Raw genomic sequence first — 23464 nt, forward strand, 5'->3', positions numbered from 1 at the left:
TTGTATTTATTTGATTTGAGTAAAAAGCGATCTGTTGTATGTTTTATAATAAGAATGCACCCTCCGGTAACATAGCTCATTCTACACAATCAATAACAATGAGTGACATGGAAGTGATGGCAACAAGTAATTTCGTACTGCAATGCTGCCAGATTGGTTGGTGTACAAATTACCTAATGGTAGAGGAGATATTCAATCATTTTCTCTGAAATATTGTAAAATAATGTCGGTAAATAATATTTGAATATATTTCGGGAACATAATTACGGAATTGACTTTATTGTTGTACTAAATAAATTTATAATAAAACATAAAATTCCAACTTTATATAATTTTTCTCACGATATTTATGATATTGAACAGGCTAGGTAATATTATGAACTAAGTAAGGATCATATAACAGGCTTATGCTTGTATTTGAAAACGTGAGCATCCATGGACAAGTTGATTCTAGCAGTGTCGTAAGGCCACTTTTTGGTAAGGGTGCTCTTTGGTTTCTCATTGAGAAGTTTTCTGTGCTTATATTTCCATAAATGTGTATACTATGTGTTTGAATTAAAATCACCTGATAATATGTACCACATTCAAATATTTGATGCATTTAATGTTCATGCGTGTTCGTTGCATTTTTCAGTCTCTGCAAGGGGCGTGTGCCTGTATAGGGCCTTATCACCCTCTCTACCCGTGTCTAGAGACTATCCTGAATAAATTGCCTCCATCCCTGAGGGAGAGAGTGGGCCGCAGAGGGCCACAGCAGGAGGGGAGGGAGGAGAGGGGCAGCTGGGAAGGAGGGGGACGGAGGAATGTGAGGAAGTCACTGAGAGTCACTGCTGTAGATGACGACTCTGCTCCTGGAGCCGTGCCTTCAGAAAAGGCTCTTGTCCGCCTCCACAGGCAGGTGCGTGTATAAATATGACATTACTACTGCATCTACTGGCCAAAATCCAGTACAATTTGGGGTATACTTGGGTCTCTTTTCGTATGTAATTCTTAAAAGTGGCATCAGTAATTAATGGTACACAATAAACTAAATCAAAATTGAAGCTCTTCATCGATGCATTTCATCTTCCATCCTGCTGCCTAATCAATTCCTCCAATTGATGCATTGATTCTCTAAGTAACGCTTAAATATACTAAGTCGCTCAGTTATACACAAGTCATTATTTTTATTCATAAATTTTATGCATATCCCTCAGCTCAACATTTTAGCTAAGCATTAAGCGATTTTTTTGGTTTATAGTTTGTAGCTGACTGCAACATTGTACAAGCGCTTTCATCGTTTGTTGATATGTTTTGGTTTGGTTGTATGCCCTCATGGTGTACTTGAGGTAGTATGCGGTATGCTTGGATTTGAATTTGGGCTTAGTATGCCCTTCATTAGTTGTTAGTGTTGTGGAATTTTGATGGTTTTGTGGATCTGATATTTCTTGAAAAAATGGCCTACCTTACCTTACCTATTGGACTTAGAAAACCTCAGAAGGTTTTTAGCCTCACCAATGACTCCTCTCCATTTCTTTCGATCTTCCATCCAGTCATCCTCTGCTTGCATTCTCCTCATGCCCCTTATGATCTCATCTTTCCAGTATTATCATGGTCATCGCAAAGCCCTCTTGGTAGGTGTTCTGACTGCACTCTTAATTTTATGAATTTCTCCTCTTCTCCACTCACCTACCCTCTTAAGTCTTCTGCTATGGGCTTGTTCAATCATATGTGGGTCCTTTTATAGCTCCCTTTGCTCATTGTTGGTTTGGATTCTCCACATTCCATCTTTGTTTATTAGATACGGAGGCAGATTTAGGGGGCATGTGGCCTTCCCCCTCCAGATGCTTAAAGAGTAGACAAGAATTGTAATATAGCTACCATGATGTTCGTTTTCTTTTATGCTTTAAGGAGCCTCAATCATTTGAGCCTTGAGCCCAAGTCAAGAAGACAGATTTGTCGGCCTTTGGTCATTTGCTAGTCAGCGCTCGAAGAAAGCATCGCCCTAGTGGTATAGGGGCTCGAAAACTATCGTTATTATATTTGTGACATATTATAATTTTCATATTAAAGTAAAGAAAACATTTTGTACAGTAATATGGAAGTTTCCTCCATCAAAGAAAACGAAAGGCATTGATTGCCATTCACTTCCCATTATTAGTGTATTCATAATATAAAAATTATTTGGTTTTAGAAATCCCAGGTTAGATGAATGTTGATGGTTAATTTTAATCTCATTTGAATAAGGCCAGATTGGCACCCATGTGATGTCACTCCATGTGGAAAACATCTCTTAATAATCACTTATAAAAATAGTGTATGGTTGGAAATTTTCCTTCATTTGATAGGGTATTAATAATCCTTATTTAAGCCAAGCACTATCTGCTAGCAGGGTACTCTGCTACCTGCTACCAGCCTGCGTTGTAGCAGCACTCAAAGCCTTGCACAAAGGTGGCCTCACATGGCGGGAGCCGGAACCAGAAAGTCGTCACACGGGCTTTTCCCAGCATTCATACTTAGCCGTCGCGTTTTCGCACGCTTGAAAATTTTCACTTTTCATTTAATAGCGAAAAATAGATGTCGTCATTTAAAAATCTAAAAGCATGAAATACGTACTCCTGGAGTAAAAAAATTTTTTCCGATTTAGGCAAAAAAATAGGAAACCACCCTATTGTCGTATGTTGTTTTTTATTTCAAATATGAGAAGACCATTTGCCTTTCAGACCCTTGTGCCCCCTCAGAATAAATCCTGGACCCGTTCTTGATGAATGAATGAATGCTTTATTTGATGCTCTGGGAAACCCATAAGAGCAAAAAACCTAAATACAATTAAACATTCTGCTCAAAAATACAATAATTATGAAATAGCACAACATAAGCAAAATTAATCAACTCAATGATTTGTACAACTCAAAACAATACATTTACGGTTTTAAATATTCATACAGTTTACTCTTGAAAGATTCCGGGGTGGAGGAGCGTTTTATTAAGGGGGGTAATGAATTCCAAAATTTAGAAGCAGTGATCTGGAAGGAAGTTAGGTATAGGTTGGTACGGGCTTGGGGTATATGGAGAAGGTTAAGGTCTGACCGGGTTCACCGGAGGGAAACACTAGTCCTGTAAGTGAATAAGTTATACAGGTGTTCAGGCGTTTGAGTACGAAATAGGGAGAACAGAAGAGACCCCAGGAAGTACTTCCTTCGGGAGCCAATAGGCAGCCATTTCAAGGCAACAAAGTGCTCAGAAACATGATCGTCTCTACGAAGGTCGAATATAAATCTAATGCAGCTGTTAATTAGTCGCTGGACACGTATTTCAAGAACATTTGTTAAATCACAATACACTAGTATACAATAATCCATAATTGGAAAAATCAAAGAGGTTACAAGTGCTATGTATTCTCGTGTGGACAGGTAAATTTTTCTTTTGAAGTTTCAATACATAGAGAATTTTATTTCCCTTATTGCACATTTCCAATACATGCTGATCCCAATTTAAAGTAGTGGAAAGAGTGATGCCAAGGTATCGAACAGTTTTTTTGAGTTTAACAATGCTCGTGTGAACACGAATACCTAGGTGGAAGACTATCATGATGGATGCTATTTAAAAGTCTTGAATTTCCGAAAATGATTGCTTGAGTTTTTAAGGGGTTTAATTGTAGGCAGTTGGTATTGGCCCAAGAGATGATGGAGCTAATATCACTGTTAATAGTTTCGATAAAAAACGGAAGTTCGTCACGAGAGCAGTGAATATAGATTTGCAGATCATCTGCATAGAGCATATAGTTGGCGTGACTAATGGACTTAGCCAGGTCCAGGGTGTACAAAGTAAAGAGGAGAGGTCCAAGGACGGATCCTTGAGGTACGCCGCATGAAATCGGGAGCCATGGGGATAACTCGTCACCTGAGCCCTTGACAGCTTGACTTCTGCCCGTCAAGTAGGAGTTAAACCAGTTTAGGGCAGAGCTGGAAAAATCGAGGGACTTTAATTTGCGTAAGAGAACTACGTGGTTGACTCGATCAAAGGCCTTACTAAAATCGAATAGAACCATAATGGTTACCAATTTCTTGTCGGTGGCGAGACGAATATCGTTAGTGACTTTAAGCAGGGCAGTCTGTGTGCTAAAACCCTTGCGGAAGCCAGATTGGAAAGGGTCTAGTTTACCAGATGATGTTAGAAATTCCATGACTTGAGAGTGCACAATCCTCTCCAGTGTTTTAGAGAGGGCACAAAGAATAGAAATGGGCCTGAAATCAGATGGATTTTCGGGCTTCTTGACCTTTCTGACGGGCGTGATAAGTCCTTTTTTCCAGGCAGCTGGAAATCTTGCGTAGGATAAGGAATAATTAAAGATTTCAAGGATAAATGGAAGTAGGAACTGAGTGGCTTTATGAACAAACATAATAGAAATATTATCGTGACCTGGGGAATTAGATTTCGTCTTCTTAAGGTACTTCAGGGCAACATCCGGAGTGATGTGTTGAAAAAAGAAATTATTGGCATCAAACGGAACATGAAGGTCGTCAATGGTCGGTGCATCTGTTGCAGTGTCGCTGGTAATACTCGACAGAGAGGTAAAAAATTGATTTATTTTATCAATGTCAATATGACCTGGCAGGGCATTGGAACGCGTACGTACTAATCCGAAGTTCCTCAATTCATGCCATATGGACTTTTGGTCACCGAGTTTCGAGAGTTTTGATGTATAGTAATGGTGTTTGACTTCCGTTATGCAGGCTTTGACCATATTGCGATAATCCTTAAATGATTGGAAGTCTGCAGGCTTTTGGGTGCGAATATATAATCTATGAAGATGATTACGTTCGCTTATTAGATTACGGATTTCTTCATTAAACCAAGGTGCGTGAACGTGCTTAGGATAGCACGTCACTAGAGGTGCCAGAGCATTGATACATTTCAGTAAATGAGCATTAAAGCAATCGACCTTAAGGTCAATACTGTCGGACTTAAAGATATCGCTCCAATCCAAAGCCGCAAGTTCATTCTGGAAAATACATTCGTCAAAGTTTTTAAGTTTACGGAATTTAAAAGGCTTTGGGGGTGTAGTATAGAGTTTAAATCGATAGGAGATGTGAATGAGATCATGAGCTGACAAAAAGGGGACAGGCATTTGAGAGTATGAGATCACCTTATCAGGGTCATCAACAATAAACAGATCGAGTAAAGTATGACTGGTTGCTGTATGATGAGTTGCAGTAAACGGAACTAAATGAAGATTGTTACACAAGGTAAAATTCCTAACATACTGACTATCAGATTTGACTTGAAGGAGATCAGAGTTAAAATCTTCAGTTATCACAACGTTGTTGTAGGTGGGAAGAAAACGAAGAAGGTCGTTTTCGAAAACACTCATGAACCCAATTTTGGGAGGACGCAGTTGATGAGATACACGTTAAAATTTTATTTATCATAGTTATCAGCTGTTGTTCTATTTGTTCAGACAATGTTGACACTGCTGACCCATACACGACCTCTGATTGTATGATGTCTGATAGTTTTATTTTTTTGATCTTTTGAAATGAGAGTAAAAATTTGAAGGCAAGCCTGAATTAGGAAGCGAGTGTCACTTGAGATTTTTGTCACCTTCAAGCACGTAGTTGCTCTTTGCTTGGGACACAATCATTATCATTATTGCTGTCTCTACAATTTTACCTACTGTCCTACTAAATAACCATTTGATTTCTAAATATAGAATAAAACTATGCTATGCTACCAGCCTTTTGGGATGCAGTTCAACAGGAATTTCAATCCTTGAAATATTTTCTGGAGAATGGAATTTTGAGCTTAGTACCTTATCAAATAATTTCAAAATAAACGATTTTATAGCTACATTGTGGGAATCGTTTCTTTTTAAAGGATTATTGAGACATTTACAAAGGAACAATATTTGAAAAGTATTTAATTTACCGCAAATTTGGCTTCCAAAAGGCAAATACTGAAGTGATGCCAGAAGCAGCAACACACTTCAGGTGGTATGCAAGTTGCCTGAACCTGAAATTTCTTGATCATTCTCATGCATTGCAAAACCATAAAATCATTTAAATAAACTGCATTCATATAATCCTGAAAGCTTTATTAATAATTGGTTATTACCTACATGGGCTTAGTTTCTGTAATTTCTTTTCCATAGGTGTCACCAAACTTAGTCTTAATTTGTGCAAAATTTTAAACTTTATGGCTAAGGCATAATTGTTATATATCATCAAATTTTAAAAATATTTTGGATCTGAGATCCTTTTATAGGTGGACAACTTTCCCGCACACAGCAAATTTGATCCTAGAAAAAAATGCATTTTTCTGGCCCACCCTCCAGATATGAAAATGTCCTTGTCTCAGTAAAAACTTATAAGTGGCATTCACTAGTTTAATTTTATTTTATTCTTATGAAGTATGTGATTTCTTTAAAATTTCTCTTGAGTTTAGTATGTAGACCGCTGAATGTATTTATTGACATGGTCTTCATCTTCTCACCATCTGCAAGTGAATCTCGATAGGATATTAATGGAAAACCTTTCTATCAGGTGATTAAAGCCCTTCAGACTCAGCATCGCACCGAAGCACAATGGATGATGCAAGTGGAGCGTGTTGTCAAGCTGGAAGATGTGGCTCAAAACCTGGCTGCAGGATACTCACTAAATGGTGGCAGGAATTTTGTGCATTCCTTTGATCCTGGTTATCCACTACCCATCCGACTTATTTATACTCCAAAAGTTGGTGAGTGCCTTAAAACTGTATTTAATTTTACGTTGGGTTTCTATTGATAATGCATGATAAGCATAGTATGTGGTTAAATGTTGAACTTTTGCCCCGTAAATATGAAAAAGGTTTAAGTCTTTTCTTCCCAATAAGATTTAGTGTTGCATGTTGAATGGTTAACATACTTTCAAATGTTGAACAACTTTTGATCATTTGCTTATGCATGCAGTCAGTGCTTCTTGGCAGATGAAAATTATGATTGCTTAACCAATGGGATAAATTAATACTCAAAATACTTATCAATAACCAATAATAGAAATATCACCTTCAATGACAATTGCATTGACCGCATTGCCATTGGACTATATTTTTGTGATACTTAAACTCTTGATTTTTGTTTTGTAACGATTCTTTCCTGTTGGTTAAGTCTTCAAAGGTTTTCTGCGCTGAAGCATAATTTATTTCCTTTTAATTGTGTGAATATATTCTGGTTTCCGTTAATTTTTCCTTTAAGCAGAAAGTAGGTATACCTAAATGGGGTACTTCATTCTTGCATAATCATGACTGTTGCTTAGAAAATAATTGTATGTTCACCTAGTTTTTCATTTTATCATTCCTGGTGATATTGGTGCATTCAATTACAAGGTAATGCATGTAAGAGATTCTTGAAAATTGATATCAGAGAATTTTTGATGTGACATGAATCTTATTCTTTGGAGTTAAATGTGTTCACTACAGATGATCTATATGACAGTAATGGTAAGACAAAATTTTACAATTGAAGTTGATTCAGTCATCCTTTTTTTCATTTGTAACTCTAGAGTGGTATTGGGAATGCGTTATGAAGGCCAAATTTCGAAAGCTACTTGCCATCATTGCTGGATTGCTGTCAGCTGCCGTTGTTTGGTCCGAAGTGACTTTCTTCAACAAGGACCCTCCCCTCTCTCTCTTTGCTATATTTCTGAATGTAGCCAAAGAAGAATATGACTACCTTTCAATTGAGGTAAGTTATCCACTACTGCTCAAAGACTCCTTCACACGAAGCCACTTTGTGGTGCTTCCATTTGTCACATCCGTGCTGCCACCTCTTGTAACTCTGTGCTTTCTAAGGGCCGGTTTTATGGTGTCTAGTTAAAAATTTTTGTAGCGTAAAAACGGCAATTTATGTGTGCTTTCATGTAAGTTTGCTAGTTTAGCTGAATGTTGTTCCGAACTACAGTGGAACCTCGGTAAAACGACACCCCATGGTGCTCCAATAAACACTCGCTATAGCGAATTGTCGCTTTACCGGAGGTGGATCAAATAATAGCCAATGAACCTATTGTCAACACTTATATACGAACAGGGTTGGTGTGGCGACTGAGATATTTCCTGTACAATAAGCGTATGCATAAATCCTGATGGAAGGCGATGTTTATTGCATCATATTATTTCCTTACCGTAATAACAAACTTAATTACAAGTAAACTTTATCCTATTGTCAACACTTATATATGAACAAGATTTGTTTGGGGACGAAGATAATTTTATCTGAGAAACTGAAGCATGAATTCAGATAGAAGGCGATATTTTTTGCATCACTAAATATTCTTACCGTAAAAGCAAACTAGCCGTTCAAATTATAAGCCCCGTACTGAATGAAAATCATTGCATTGTCAATCATTTTTCCGATGCACAACTGACCAAGCCACACTTTTCTTCGCACTGACAGCACTTTCGTGATCAATCCATTAATACGGTATTTGTTTACTGAAAATTCCAAGAATTATTGATAATGCTGTATCGCGGTTGTATCCTTCATCCAATGTTTCCATTGGTTTTTGTTTGGTTATGGTAATTGTTACCTGTTCGTTTCGTTGAAGGTAGGCGATAAATCGTATCGCATTTGTTTCCGCAGACGAAAATAGTAGAAGGTGGCGGAATGACCTTGCCTCGGGAAACTTTCTCTTTTATCAAGTGCATTTATCTGCATTATTGATGTAAAAAATTTGCTAATCATGCAAAATAATGTTATAATAACAGCTGTTGTTTCACAATAATAAAGTAATACCGTATATCTCCGAATATAGTCCCCCCTTTTTTTCAAAAATGGCCGAGGAAAAGTAAGGGGGGGGGACTATAATCGAGTGTAATCCAACTTAGCATACTAAAGGTGACCATCAAGTTATAAATAACGGCATAATGGCTAATGTTCTCGTAGTCTTTCTATTTGAGTATATTTATGAGGATTATAATCGAAGATATGACTATATACTGCCACGTTTTACCGGAAATTAAGACAATTTTTGCCACAAATGTTGTAAAGATACGATTCTTCCGATTCAAATAGCATATCGAATACGCGTTTTCACGGAATCCATGGGGTAGCCGTTAATTTTTCTTGGAAAAGTATTGTTGGAATAATTCAATCGACACTGATCACTTTATGACGCAAAACAATAAATAATTAAAATCAAAACTAAACACACACTATCACACTAATCGAACACTAGAATTGAATCAATAGTATATGTACCCGTCGCTCATTTAATAGTAACACGATTTAAATCATTGCGAAAAATAAACAGATAAAGTAAACCTTTCGTGACGATTTCGCATTTCATTGCGGCCGTAGCTACTATATGTCCATGTGCCCGTGCGGTTCGTGTTTACAACCACTGCCTTTACCGCCATCACAGAACAAGAATGCGCAATGGTAATGCATTTGTTTCTGAAAAGGCGCAATAATCAATGGCTTTAAACCAGAAGCGCCGGCATTACTGCATTTGATCGAAATCCAGCGACTCAGCATCGAAAGTGCGATCAATATATGGAGGAGTATCTTCAATTCGCCAGGGTAAGTAGGATCGATAAATTACGTCACATAATATTTCGCAATTATTTTCGCGATATTTTCTTTATTAAAAATAATTTTACGTTCAACAGTGAGGTGATGGATCAAGTAGAAAGATGAGGATCAATCCTGCGGCAGATTAGAAGCCATCAAAGACGGAGTTTCGATGCCAATTTAAACATAGCCGTTGCAGAATGCGCCGTAAATCATAGTATTCATATGACGGCTGAAAAATTTGGCGTGGAAAGAAAGTCTTTGGAAAGATTGCAAAGCGCTAATACATCGCGGAAGTCATTTCGGGGGTCTCGATGCGGCAGATTCATAGAATTAGAGGAAAATATCGTCGAATTTGTGCGCAAATGCAGAGCAGAAACTCTTTGTGTAACTTATGCAATGATTCGCAACGATGCATTGAAAATTGATAACATATTTTGTCAGTGTTTATGTTTGGTGGAAAAAGTTTATTTCTTAATTTTATTACTTTGATATTTGTAAGTCCTGTAGTTTAATTATTTTGCTTAGCAGGCATTAGATGGCAATATTTTTATAATATTTATAATTTATTTAACACAATTTTATTTAGATTTCCTAAATTCTTCTAGTCACTTGGATTTGACATGACTTGCGATGGGTGTGTTACACTGGGTCTAAGGAAGTTTCAGGGCCAAATACAATACTCTTTATGGGCTTTATGTTAAAGCTTATATATTTACATTGTCTGTAGTCATTTGGAAATCAAAAATATTAATAATTTGCGAGTGTTTAAAAAAATACAATAGCCTTGGATACTTGAAAAATTTTCTCATTACTTCATTACATCTGGTTAAGGAACTATAAATTACTGATACATGCAATGGATAACAACATATTTTAGGAATAGTTATTTTGTTGTGATGGAAAATGTGTGAACAGATTTGTTCTTATTATTCACAGAAAAAAATAGTTTTTATTGACTCTAGAATCTTATATATAACTTGCTAACCTCAGAAAAACTGCCTTCCTTTGCATTTTAAAATTTTTCCCAAAACTGGGGTCTCAAAACTAGGGGGGGGACTATATTCAGAGGGGGACTATATTCGGAGATATACGGTAATTGGAATGTTCTGCCCGCGATGTTATTGCTATAATGTATTGAGTGCATGCACTGCAGTATGAACGATTTCAATCAAAATTAGCTATGGTACAAAAGATATTAACTTGAAAGTTCTTCGCGAAATATATTATGCAAATATGCAGATGTCAATTCAGTAATATATAAGTAAGCTGCAAGACACAGCAGGTAATATAAGACGCATGGGAAATAATATGTAACAATATATTGTATGCTTTTCATTTCATATATGAAATGAAAAGCATATTTATTTGATGAACCCTATGGACAACAAATCTAATAAGTATCAATTTGTTACTTTAAAATTCTCAATTCTCTCATGACTGTGAAATATTAAAAAGGATGTAGAAGTTTTGAAATAAAATTAAAGCGCACCATTAACTTTTTACAGACGCCCTTGCCAACAGCACATTACCTGCATCTAGAATAGGTAACGAAGTATAATTTGCAAAATTCCTCATAAATTATAAAATTAACTTAAGAAAATGTACAACATTAATAAACAAAATATATTATTCAAATAAACTTGTGTGAGACAATAAATATGCCGTTATTTCAATCCCCCACGGCTTGGGAACTCACTTAGACTCAATCACAAAATAAAATAGTAATTAAACATTTGATTTCAACGAAAATTAATTTAAAAAAGAGTCAACCCAGTGAGAAATGGGTGGTGGAATCAACGTGGAACCCACGTGGAATCCACGTTCAGTGGTGGATATTTGGTGGTGGTGGATATTGAGTGGTTGGACCCACGTGGAATCCACGTTGATTTCAAGTGGATTTGTGGTGATTATCATAAAATGTTAAACAGAATTTCTAATTTGTGGAACTTAACTCTCTGGTGACATTGCGTAATTTATCATCCTGAAACCACGCTAGTTATGTGAAAATGTATCGCACATTCTATTTTTATATAATTCGTGGAAAGGCAGCCATGAGAGCACATGAAAAATCGTAGACACATATATAGAAGGTTTAGATATAGAGTGGTTGAGGTTTTAATGGTTTTAGGACAGCACCAACTGCTGTTTTAATTTTTCCACCAAATTTCCACGTGGGTTCCACGTTGATTCCACGACCAAAAACACGTGGTATCCACATTAATTCTCCACGTGGGTTCCACGTGGATTCCACCACCCATTTCTCACTGGGAAGCGTTGCTTGCTTCAATTTTCTTTCCGTTGCACGCATTACATACTTCTCAACAGCAGTAAACGAACCAAGATCGTCTGCTGAGGCACTGCTTGCCCTGTACACGTCATTGATTACGTCAAGGGCCTTTAATACATCATATTTTGGTGGAAGAGCAACAGCACTGTCCTCCAGATCCTCTGAATCAGAGCTCGATTCAACATGTACATCGTCATTGCGCACGGTATTTAATATGGCATCGTCAGTCATTTCCTCACGAGTGGGGGCAGAGTCATCAGCTTCTACAAAACTACTATAATTACACGAACCGAAATGAGTTTCTATCGATTCCCAACCTTCAGGGTCCTCCAAATTATTATCAAGCTCGATTTCATCGTCTTGATGAGCTGAAAAACCAGCATGTTTAAAGCACGAGGCTATTGCATCAGCTGATATTTTATCCCAGCTACAAACAACAGCACGCATCGCATCCAAAATATTCCACTTCATCCTTTTGAAGTTTTTTAGTTCCAGTTGCCTGACTACAAAATTCACAAGCAAAGTTCTATAATGATGCTTCAACAATTTTATTATTCCTTGGTCGAGTGGCTGCAGTACGCTAGTTGCATTAGGTGGCAAAAAAACAAGTTCTGTATTCCTAAGGTCGATTTTTGGGTGGGCCGGGCAGTTATCCACAAATAAGACGACCTTCCTATTTTTACCTCCTATTCTTGCGTCGAACGCCCTTAGCCACTGAGCAAAAAGTCCGGAAGTCATCCATGCTTTGGAATTATTCTCATATGTGCATGGAAGATTCTTGATCCCTCTAAAACAACGAGGCCGACCCCACTTCCCAATAACCATTGGTTTAATTTTATCTGATCCGTCCATATTAGTACACAGAAGAACTGTTAATCGCTCCTTGCTCCTCTTGCCACCTTTGCAAGAATCACCCCTTACTGCAAGGGTTTTGTCAGGGAGTAGATTATAAAACAGTGCAGTTTCATCGGCGTTGTATACATCTCGCGGGGAATACTTCTTGAGATATTCCACTAGTATTGGAGTCCAGTCTTCCATGGCTTCGGGATTCACAGCGCATGCTTCGCCACTAATTTTATGAAGAGATATACCCTTTCGCGCTTTAAATCGGCTCAGCCAACCTTCCGAGCACTTGAAGTTTTCTATTCTTAATCTGTCGCTAAAATACTCCGCCTTAGCCTTAAGCATAGGCCCATTCACGGGAGTTCCTGAAGATCGAATATGGCAAAACCATTCAAACAAAGCGTCTTCCAACACTTTATGGTCACCATTCCTCAAGCGCTTCTGGTGCAATGGTTTGCCCTCCCGCAATACGGCAGACCTAATCTTATCTTTGTTTTTTAAAATGGTGAACAGCGAAGAGGAAGATAAATTATTTCTCCTGGCCACTTCACTTTTGGACAGCGCGCCACTCTCGCACTGATCTATTATTTTGATTTTATCACTTAGATTAAGTGTTTTCCGCGTTTGAGCCATGGTGTCTGCCTTTCAAATCCTCTCTCCTTACGCGACTCACTGACGTGCGGGTGTGATGTCGACTGCCTCCTACCCGCCAAAATCATGGTCGTTATAAGAGATTCCGCTTTCACCCCTCAAACGCCGACCCTCAAACACAACTCTGGGCACAGTGCACTCACTAGGGGAAATATGGAACTCACTGCGCTGTCGGCGGCGGTATATGCTTTCGCACTGTGCCCAAAGTTGTGTTTGAGGGGAGGGGTTTGAGGGGTAAAAGCGGAACCTCACGCAAAAATCCCGAGCCGGAGATAGCAACCAGTATATAAGGGGCATGGCCAAAATATTTTCACCAAAATTAACTACTTCTTTATCGAACGATAGTTTACCAGATAAATTTGAGTCGGAGCACTCCATTAACTTCATTTCTAACAGATCGCTAGCAATTACAGAGATTAAGGAGAAGTTTTTCCGGTGGCGAAACCCTCGCTATGGCGAGAGCCAACACCAAAGGGGCCTCGTAAAAGCGGATTTCTTTTACATGCTAATCACAGGGTCAGTTGACGGTGCATCCACGAACTCTCGTAATAGCGGGGGTGTCGCAATAGCCCGTACTCGCTTTACCGAGGTTCCACTGTACTTTGCTTTTGTGTAGCTTTCAAATATTCTCATGGCAGGGTTTCAGATTCATCATATTGCGGTTAAGGCTAACCAGGCATTATAAAACCGGCTCTAAGCGATGCCCAGTTGTGCTTCTGTAGGATTTCTGTACTGCATCCGATTCTAAGAATGCTTCGTCATCGCTGGTGGCACAACTCAAATCATCAGCCTAGTGTCTTCGAGCGTGGCGACCGTTAAGCTCTTATGTTTCTGTGGTTAAAAATTGTTACCTAAATCCAGTTTTCGAAAGAAATATGATGCTGATATGTTGGAGTGAATGTAAAAGGGGGCAATATTGCCCAATAGAGTAATGCTTTGAAATAGATACTCAGGTTGTTATTGTTAAAAATCCAAGGAATCTTACCTGTTATTCCTTCATTTTAAATTCTCAATTGAATCATAGTTAAAGTGTGCCTGGTAAACTCCTGCAACATTAAAAATGCTAATTGCGTTCCTGGTGGATGAGTACAAACTTAATGCTTGAGTTGTTGCAAAAAATTTGAATGTTTTTTTATAAATCGGAAAACATTAATAAAGTATTCCAGAAGTGAAGCATCTTTTTTTATTTTATGTATTGAAATGATTTCCGTGTACGTGGTTCCATGTTTTTCATATTAATCTTCGTTTTTACTGCAGATTATCTCCACTTTGGTGATTGCGTATCTTTGCTTCTGTGCCTATTCAACATTGTTCAAGATCAGAGTACTTAACTTTTACTACCTTGCTCCTCACCATCAAACCGATGAGCACAGCCTCATATTTTCTGGGATGTGAGTATTTCTCTTTTCCTCCAAGGAGTGTTATTTAGTAATTAGTAATGTATATTTTATAACAATGAGTGAAATGGTGTAACTTGATGCTTTTGCACTGTTTTCAGGATGCTTTGTAGGCTGACTCCACCTATGTGCCTAAATTTCCTTGGCCTCATCCACATGGACAGTCATATCATCAAGAGACGATTCAGTGAAACTCAGTACACTCAGGTGAGAAAGTGTGAAGATTATGTGTACTTAGGAGCTGTCATGTATGTATACTACTCCTTTTGCTTCGATGCTTAACTCATGAGAGGTAACCTTGGTGGTATACTTGGGGAGCACCAGTGGATGCATTTCTATTTGTTACTGTTTTATCCATGCTCAAAGTCATCTAGCATTCCTGAAGTCTTCCCACAATTATGTTTCCTAATTATGAAAAGATTTCACATGGCTGAAACTCAAATTATTGCTACAAAGATGACCTTTTCAGACTGCAGTCACAGCTGTGGTGTGCGTGTGTCGCGGCAACTACTACTTGTGAGAGTAAATTTGAATCTTTTCAATCGAGCTTCTTTTTCTTTGCACTTTTTAATGATTTCGATGACATTTTCCAAGTATGTATTGAGTTGCACATGGCTGGAAGTCAAGTATGAGAATGAGGTAAACTTTTTGAATTGTTAGTTGCAATGATGAGGGGATTGTGTGGGTTACTCTGAAATGGTTTGTAAGCATATTAAATCCAATAATAATGGTAATTTTTGTTGTTATTGGCTTTAATATTGTGCTCTGGTGGTAAAACAGGAAGAAAAATTTTTTACTGCTGATGTGCAATAATTGTCATCAAGTTTGCTTCAGACAAAATTTTTTCCATTCTGTTTAAACCCAATTTTTCCTACCTATCATTAAACATGTTTATCAAATAATAAAGTAAATAAATGAATAACCAAGGCTTAAGATTGTCGACTTCTTCAATTTACAGAAGTACGGAAATTAGTGGATTTAAAGTTAGTAATAGTAGAAGATAAAGTTAGAAACACCGTGTGATACTAAATATCACAAAAAATACCACATTCTCTCTCTTATTTCATAAGTTTAATTTCAAAAATATTAAAGCCACATTTCTGCAAGTTATTCATCCACCATTGAATTGAAGTAAAATAGTTTTAATTTATGGTATAGCATCAGATTGGGTCATGTTCTTTGTTGCAACAAGTGTATCTCAAATCCAAATCACCAAAAGTGTGCCTCAATTGACGCTTAAGGCTCAAGATTAGCTCCTCTTTTCTTCACCTACATCAATGATTTGTCAACACATCCAAATCAAGGGCAAGCAGTAGTATGTATATGTTGTTTTACTAACCAAATTATTACTAATTGTCACTTTAATTCGAATTCAATAGAGGGGTAGAAAAATGCAAACCACACTATCAATGAAATGATTAGTTGGACAAACACATCTGAATTAACTTCTGTGTAGCTAGGAGCAATGCTCGACGATGCTGGAATGCAATTATTTAATTCATAAGCAGCTCATAATATGCATAAATGTTGAAAATCATTGCACAAAACTTTTTCCTGCACATTATCTAATTCCTTCCAACAGGTTATTTGCTCTTGTCAATTCATTTTTCACTTGGACTTACTTTACCACTCATCAGATGTTGCCACTGTCTAACCATGGTATGTGTGAACACATGCTGGTTCTGACGTCATCTGTACTCTGGTTGACAATGATGGTAGTGTGAACAGGGCATCCGGGTGCTGGAGTTTTTTTCTCGCAATGAATCTCTCTGCCAATCCTTCCCTACCCACCTTTAATTGCTCCAAGAGATATGGTTTGTTAGGAGAAATAGTTGTAATTAGAAGGATTAAGTAAACAGTGGTTTTGACCTTAATTTGAGATGCCAAAAATACTTTTGTGTGCTAGCAATTCTCATATTTGTATCTTTTTACTCATGTTTGTGATCCATATTTTGTAAAGTCATGTATATTTTTAATAGTGAATTTATTGTGTGATCATAAACCCTGATTTCCAGCAAAATAACCTATAAATTAAGTTCATCAGCGATGGTGGTTATTCATTTCGTTTGATTTCAATTTATGCTTTCTTTATTTCAATAAATTCACATCCCTGGAAATGAAAGAGTTAAAAAAATCAGGCCCTCTGTGTGCCTCTCCAAAATTACATTCTATTTTGAATTCACAGTATATTCTTTGCGTGTGTTGCCATGTGTGATGGGTGATCTCTTCCATTTCAGGTCATGGGTCACATGGATGTCATATCCATTGTATCTGATGGCTTCAACATCTATTTCCCCATGGGGATAGTGGCACTTTGCCTTGCCACCTACTTTTCTCTCGGCTCACGCCTGCTCACGTTGCTCGGATTTCAACAGTTTATGGAGGGCAATGCTGGCAGTGATGGTGATGATGATCTCACCGCAGAGCTTGTTGATGAGGGACGTGAGCTTGTGCGCAGAGGTAAGGAAGGCATTTCAGTTGTAAAATTTTCAATGCAAATTCCGTGAAGATGAAAAGAATTTTTATGTCATCTACCTAATTCATTCTTTCTCTAAGTTAGTGATCATTAATCTTCCCCATGGAGATACTAAAAATTCATTCAAATATTGAAAATATAATTTGATCATGTTGTTGCTTTTGTTTTTTTTTGTAATCCATGCGTGGTTAATGCCTGTGATACTCAAAATAAGAATTCTTTGCCTCTTTAGGTGAAAAGCTTATGTAAATATGGTGTTTTTTTTTATGATTATATTGCAGAGAAAAGACGGAGACAGAGGACAGAGGATACCGTCAGCCGCCGGAGAGAATTTGGTGAAAGGTTTGGAGCTTCTGGAGGATTGCCGCCTGGTCCAGCCTCTCGTTACCGCCTGGCAAAGCAGAAGCCAGAGGACCGTGGTAAGGGAAAATTTTAAATTATTTCAGGTAGTAAAGATTTGGATATCATCCTTTTTCTTTGTAAACTTAATATATTATTTTTTAAGTTTGTCTTCAGTCATTTTATATTCATTTTGTTAAAGGTATAATATATGATACATACACTTGTCATTATAGCTACACTTTTTTATTACAAAACAGTGTGACATACCTTCAGGAAAACTTTTTAAGTTGGTGAAAATGATTTTGTCTGAAAATTTATGAAATGTCAGGGGGAAGGGTAAAAAAATAGGAAAAAATTTGATTTCCTGTAAAATTCAAGTGGTAATTTTTCCACATCCTCTCGTGCATTCGTATATTTTTAATATTTAAACATGCCACAGGAAAGAATCCTCAGGATTTATTAGGTTCCTCAGGATTATTTGATTATTCATGTGTGAAAATGAAAAATGTGCTTAAAATTTTACCAAATGCAAAATCCTGGTAATAATGTGTACACAACAATCTCTTGAACGGAATATGCATTTGAGATGTGGAGGAAGCATGCCCTGGAAACTGCGGTGTTTAATCTTTTTTTTAAATAAAAGTGATGCTGAGTTTATTATTCATGTTTGTTGACTTTAGTTTCTGGCTCCTCTTTCATTAACTTGGGTTAAATTATCATAACTGTTTTTGTACCTTTCCAAAATATCACACATTTGAGTGGTGTAACATTGATCAATGGCCTCCTTCTTCTCGCCGTGAATGACCATGAATTTGAATACACTATAACAGAGACTCTTGTAGTTTAATGGATTTCTCATTTTGTTTTTGCCCTCCAGTTCGTCCGATTCGCCGTGAGGATTCTACAGAATCTGCGCGCGCTGTTCTGCTGCAGGATGTTGAACCTGTGGACTATGTGAGTGGTGGCACGTTTGGGTTGAGGGGTGCAGTTGGGGAGCCAGGGGCTGAGGGTGCGGAGGCACCGAGTGCTCGTGGGGGACCAAGGAGTTGGGGCCTTTATCAGCAGATGGAGGCTGAGGGCGTGGACGATGATAGCATCCAGACAATGGGTGGGAGGGGGGGTCTCCGAAGTGCGCGTGGCCTTTTTGATGACGTATGAATAAGTATCCCTTCTCACCAACCCTTCACAAAACACTGTCTTAGTACCTCCATTGTCACTTTTAGTTATCCTGGTTGCGGTCTCTCACATAGTTTCAACACCTGAGTGCTGTAAATTGATTGCACAGATAATTTGTTTCCATTTTGCCCTTCATAGGAGTATGGTGAAGTGAAACATTAAGGGAAAAGATATTAAAGATTTGCTCTCGAACAGAACATGAGTTGACTTCAGCTAGTATTGGTTTCAGCATTTCCTGTACTGCTACTGCTGGGTTTTAAGGCTTTGTGCTTTGTTACACTCTATCCCAGTGACTTTGTGATGGTGCAGCAGGGTTGAGATGTTGTTATTTAATTATTAATATTTGTTTTATAATTATTCTTGTAATTTAATGTAATAAAATTATGAAGTCGATTGTTGAGTAGCATCTGTGCAGTAGAAGTGAACATGTGAACTTTTTCCGTGAGATAATTATCAGTTTAGATTTTATTGCTTAAGGCTCACTTTCACTCTTCTTGCATGAAATTTTAGTGAAAATTTTATTATGGATGCTATTGATTTGTTTTGAAAAGTGATGCATCATCATTTAAAGAATTGTTTTTAATTTATGAAAAAAAATGATTACTGTGATTTATTTTTATACCGTTAAGCATGGATTTTGTTGTTATTAAATTAATGGATGGTTTTGGTGAAAAATTTTAATTATTGGTCTTTGAGATTATTGTTGTCACGGTGGCAAATTTTGTCATCTTGGGTACCAGTGCCAATGCAGATGAGGTTGTAGGTAGTTGAATATTTTGCATCATTAGACTATTTTGGCTTATGTTTTTTTATTCATCTGTAGTTACAGAACATTCCAAGCTTTTATAGTTGGTTGTAATTCATCTGAAGTTGGTGTAAGGTTGTCCACCATCTCTTTATAGCATATTCATATTAAATTCTCCAAATGCTGAGAAAATTTTTATATTCCATTCGTCATTTCGCATAATTGAAATTGGATACTGCAGATTTGAATCTTTGAAAACAAGAATATGAAAATAATCTCTTTGACTACAAAAGAAATTTTGAAGTCAACATGCTTAGAGTACCTGATTGTATACGAAATTTCATTCTATAGGACTCATTTATTGAATAAAATTGGAATTTTAAAGTATTCATTAAAAAGGCAACATAAAAAATGTTGAAACATTGGAAATTGAGCCATAGTTTTGCATAAAAGAAGAAAAAAGAAACCAAGGATTTCTAGGTTTGTTAGAAACAGAAAGAAATTATTTGGGATTTACTTAAAATATTGTTGTATCTTGGTATTGCTGCTAATGTGATTGATAATACAGTGATTTTATAAATTTATCACGACTTTTTAGTGATCTTGTATAGAGTGTTTGTTTTGCTTGTTCTTTGATGATGCATCTATTACCCCATCCTATCAGAAAAGTGTGGCATAACTCCAGAAGAAATCCTCTGAAAATATTGCAAAGAGAAAATCTTTTCACTGGGCCTCCTGAAATGGGAAATATCATTTCATGATTTTTCTGTCTGTTGAAATTTAAACCTCAAGTTCATTCCGAAGCTCTCATTCAGTGCTTTGGCATTATTTGGATGTGTATGGGTGGATATCTTTCCATGAGAGTCATTGAAGTTTTAAAAATAGCAATAATGCAATGAATGTTTGGCTGTTGTGGTTTGCTGTGGTTCTTCATTGCTCATAATTTTTACCACACCCTGATTAAAACCCTTGTTGCTTGAATTTATTCAAAGTGCTTAAGTTTGCTAAAAATAAGAAAACTTATTATACTGCGTAGAATAAAATCTTGGGACTTTTCCTGATTCAAAATTCAGTAATTACCGTAAATTTCAATAACTTTCTGTTCTGCAAACTGCCACAACTCCTCCTTAAATTGGAAGACAGGTAAAAATGTTTCCTACTTATCTGAATGAATACTTATATGAGTATAAGATTTTTTTAAAGTAATTTCATTTACATATTTTTCCCCTCTCATTTTCGTTGCGAATATCTGTCGCTCTGAGTAATTTAGCAATTTGTGATTCAAACTTTAAAGGCAGTTAAACATCACTTTAATGCAGCCACAATTGATGTTTTGCTGTATTTTCATTTTTCCTATCATTAAATTATTTCTCTCTCTATCTAATGTGTGATAGCGATAAATAAATTTGAAATGGTATAGAATTTATGGTAGGCCATGGAAAGTTCTAAAATTCAATACAAACCACGACAAATATACCTTGAGAAAAGCACCTTACGGGTACAGATGAGATCTTCTTCTCAGGCACTAGTGTGCCAGTATGATTGCTGGTGATACAAAACACTTCAATTCAAACAAAATCTGTATTAAATTGTTATATTTACATCTCATAATGTGATAGAAACATAACATTAAGTGTAGGAGTTAGCTATCCACAACATGGTGTTCTCGTGTCCAAAAGATCATGTTGATATTACCTATTCTTCATTTATAGTGACTGCCATCTATGAAACCAGGAAAGAAGTCTATTGAAAATCTTGATAAGAAAATTGATGGGATGGGATAATTTAATTGGTCAAAACAAGAGACTCAGATGAAAATAATTGTCCAGGACAAGTGGAAAGGAAGGCCTTGGATGAGATATATTGAGTAGGCGATGAAGAATGTAAAAAAGAGAATTAAGCCAGTGCTAAAAGATTGGATGATGGGTGAATTGAGTGGGAAGCTGTTTTAAACCAATCTTCTAATTGCTGACTGTTAATGATGGTGCTAGTGTGAAAAGATTAGCTAAGGATAACTTAGTTGAGATTAGCATCTAAGTTGTCTAAGTAATGTTTACTAGCAGTGGCGGCGCGTGCGTATACGCATGTTAGCAAGTGCACACCCAAAGATGAATAAATTATAAAAGAAAACTATTCCTTTGCAACGAGAAGGATAAAAGTACTGTCTGCATATGCAAGAAACATGAGCCTCCGAACGCTACAGCTATCTCCTTTTCGAATTCACCGCTCTACAAGTGTGCGATCCAGTGGCATCATGCCGGGTGCATTTTCGGTCTGTGCGATCGCTTGAGGGTGCTCTGGCGGGACGAGGTAAGCAGGGGGTATGTGCTGTTCAAAGGGGCGATGGGAGCAGGCTCAAAACGATGCGAGTGCGCACGCGCATATTTTTGGTGACCGACTAGCAGGTAGTGTAGTGGTGTAGTCGCCACCTACACTATCTGCGCCCAGGATCCTAGTCCGTCTACAGAGCCATCTGTATGGCCGTTTTCTACACTACTTCCTCATAGGGTGTAAGGAAAAGAGAATGAATTTCAACTACCGTCACTTGTAAAGGTGTGTTGAGAATAGTTATTTTCATGCATGCTAATATTATTTCTGTTCATGCAATTTTAAGGGTAGAATGTACCAGTGATATGTTTTGCTTGCTATGTATTCTATTACGACGAAATATGATGCTCATGGATTAGGATTAACATAGTATAATTAAATCATCCTATATATCTGCTCTAATGCACACCCTAGATAAATTACCACCAGCCGCCACTGTTTACTAGTAATAATGATGAAGATCAATGGGCTACCAGAAAAATTTCAGTAAATATTTTAAATTTATTTTTCTACATAGAAAGTAGAACCTTAATCCAGTATTACATGAACTGGCAGTTAGCAAAACTTGGTAATTGTACACCATTGGGAGGTTTCACGAGATTTCACCTTTTTTCATGCTAGATTTTATTCAAAGTTTTCCTTTCAATGTTTTCACTGTGGTAATCATCATCATAGCTCTTATTTAAAATTCATATTTTGTTTGACTTTTTGGGTGGATGTAATTTTATGATCAAAACATAATCCACTGCCTAATATCCAATTGAATGAACAATAAGCTGTTGCTCCTTATTTATTCTCATTGACCCGTTATTGGAGAACACCTGAATAAACCATTAAATTCACTGAACAGAGAAAATCAGGGTTGAAGCCAGAAACATATTTTGGTCGAGCCATTTTGATGGGGAACACGTAAGATCATCGTATTTGTCCTGGGAACATTTTGGGGTGGAAGTTTGAGTCTCCTAACCCCACTTGCTCACTATGACCTTGCTGAAAATAAGTCATTACTATAATGTATACTGGGAGATAGTTTTCCTCCTCAGGTGGATGGCGATATTAAAAGAATGCTGTGCAAAAGGTTACAATTTATACAAGACTAAAATATGTATACGTATAAGAATAGGGTAGTTTCTTTCATAAAAGAAAATGAAAGGCATTGAATGGGATTCGTTACCTACCATTAATGTATTCATAATATACAAATTATTTGGTTTTACAAATTCCAGTTTAGATGAATGGCAATGGTCAATTTTAACAGCGTTTGAAACATGTCTTAATAATCACCTATTAAAACTGCCTATGGTCGGAAAGTTTCCTTCGTTTGATAAGGTATTAATAATCCTTATTTAAGCCAAGTGCTACCTGCTGGCAGGGTACTCTGCTACCTGCTACCAGCGTGCATCGCAGCGGCGCACATGTTCTCACCCCAAGGTCACCTCACACAGCGACAGCGGGAACAAGAATGATGTCACATGGGGTTTTCCCAGCATTCATACTTAGCCGTCAGGTTTTCGCACGCTTGAACATTTTCACTTTTCATTTAATTGCGAAAACTAGATATCATTTAAAAATCTAAAAGCGTGAAATACGTACTCCAGGAGTATTAATCTTTCGATTTAGGCAATAAAAAATACAGGAAACCACCCTATTTATGAATGCACTTTAGTAAATACCTGTGCTGAAGTGCACTAAA

The 23464-nt window shown here is 37.1% G+C and overlaps 1 protein-coding gene across 1 annotated transcript in view; it reads left to right on the forward strand.

The window, feature by feature from the left end:
• Positions 1 to 20027, forward strand: part of LOC124157103 (LMBR1 domain-containing protein 2 homolog) — a 33276-nt gene extending 13249 nt beyond the window's left edge. The window contains exons 5-12 of the mRNA XM_046531599.1: positions 635 to 898; positions 6522 to 6714; positions 7518 to 7699; positions 14565 to 14698; positions 14806 to 14911; positions 16942 to 17164; positions 17462 to 17599; positions 18400 to 20027. Coding sequence (XP_046387555.1) covers positions 635 to 898; positions 6522 to 6714; positions 7518 to 7699; positions 14565 to 14698; positions 14806 to 14911; positions 16942 to 17164; positions 17462 to 17599; positions 18400 to 18680 — 1521 coding nt within the window. The 3' untranslated portion in view covers positions 18681 to 20027. The remainder of the gene's footprint in view (positions 1 to 634; positions 899 to 6521; positions 6715 to 7517; positions 7700 to 14564; positions 14699 to 14805; positions 14912 to 16941; positions 17165 to 17461; positions 17600 to 18399) is intronic.
• Positions 20028 to 23464: the final 3437 nt, after the last annotated feature.

The sequence above is a fragment of the Ischnura elegans genome, chromosome 1 (genome assembly GCF_921293095.1).
Source record: "Ischnura elegans chromosome 1, ioIscEleg1.1, whole genome shotgun sequence".
NCBI lineage: Eukaryota > Metazoa > Arthropoda > Insecta > Odonata > Coenagrionidae > Ischnura > Ischnura elegans.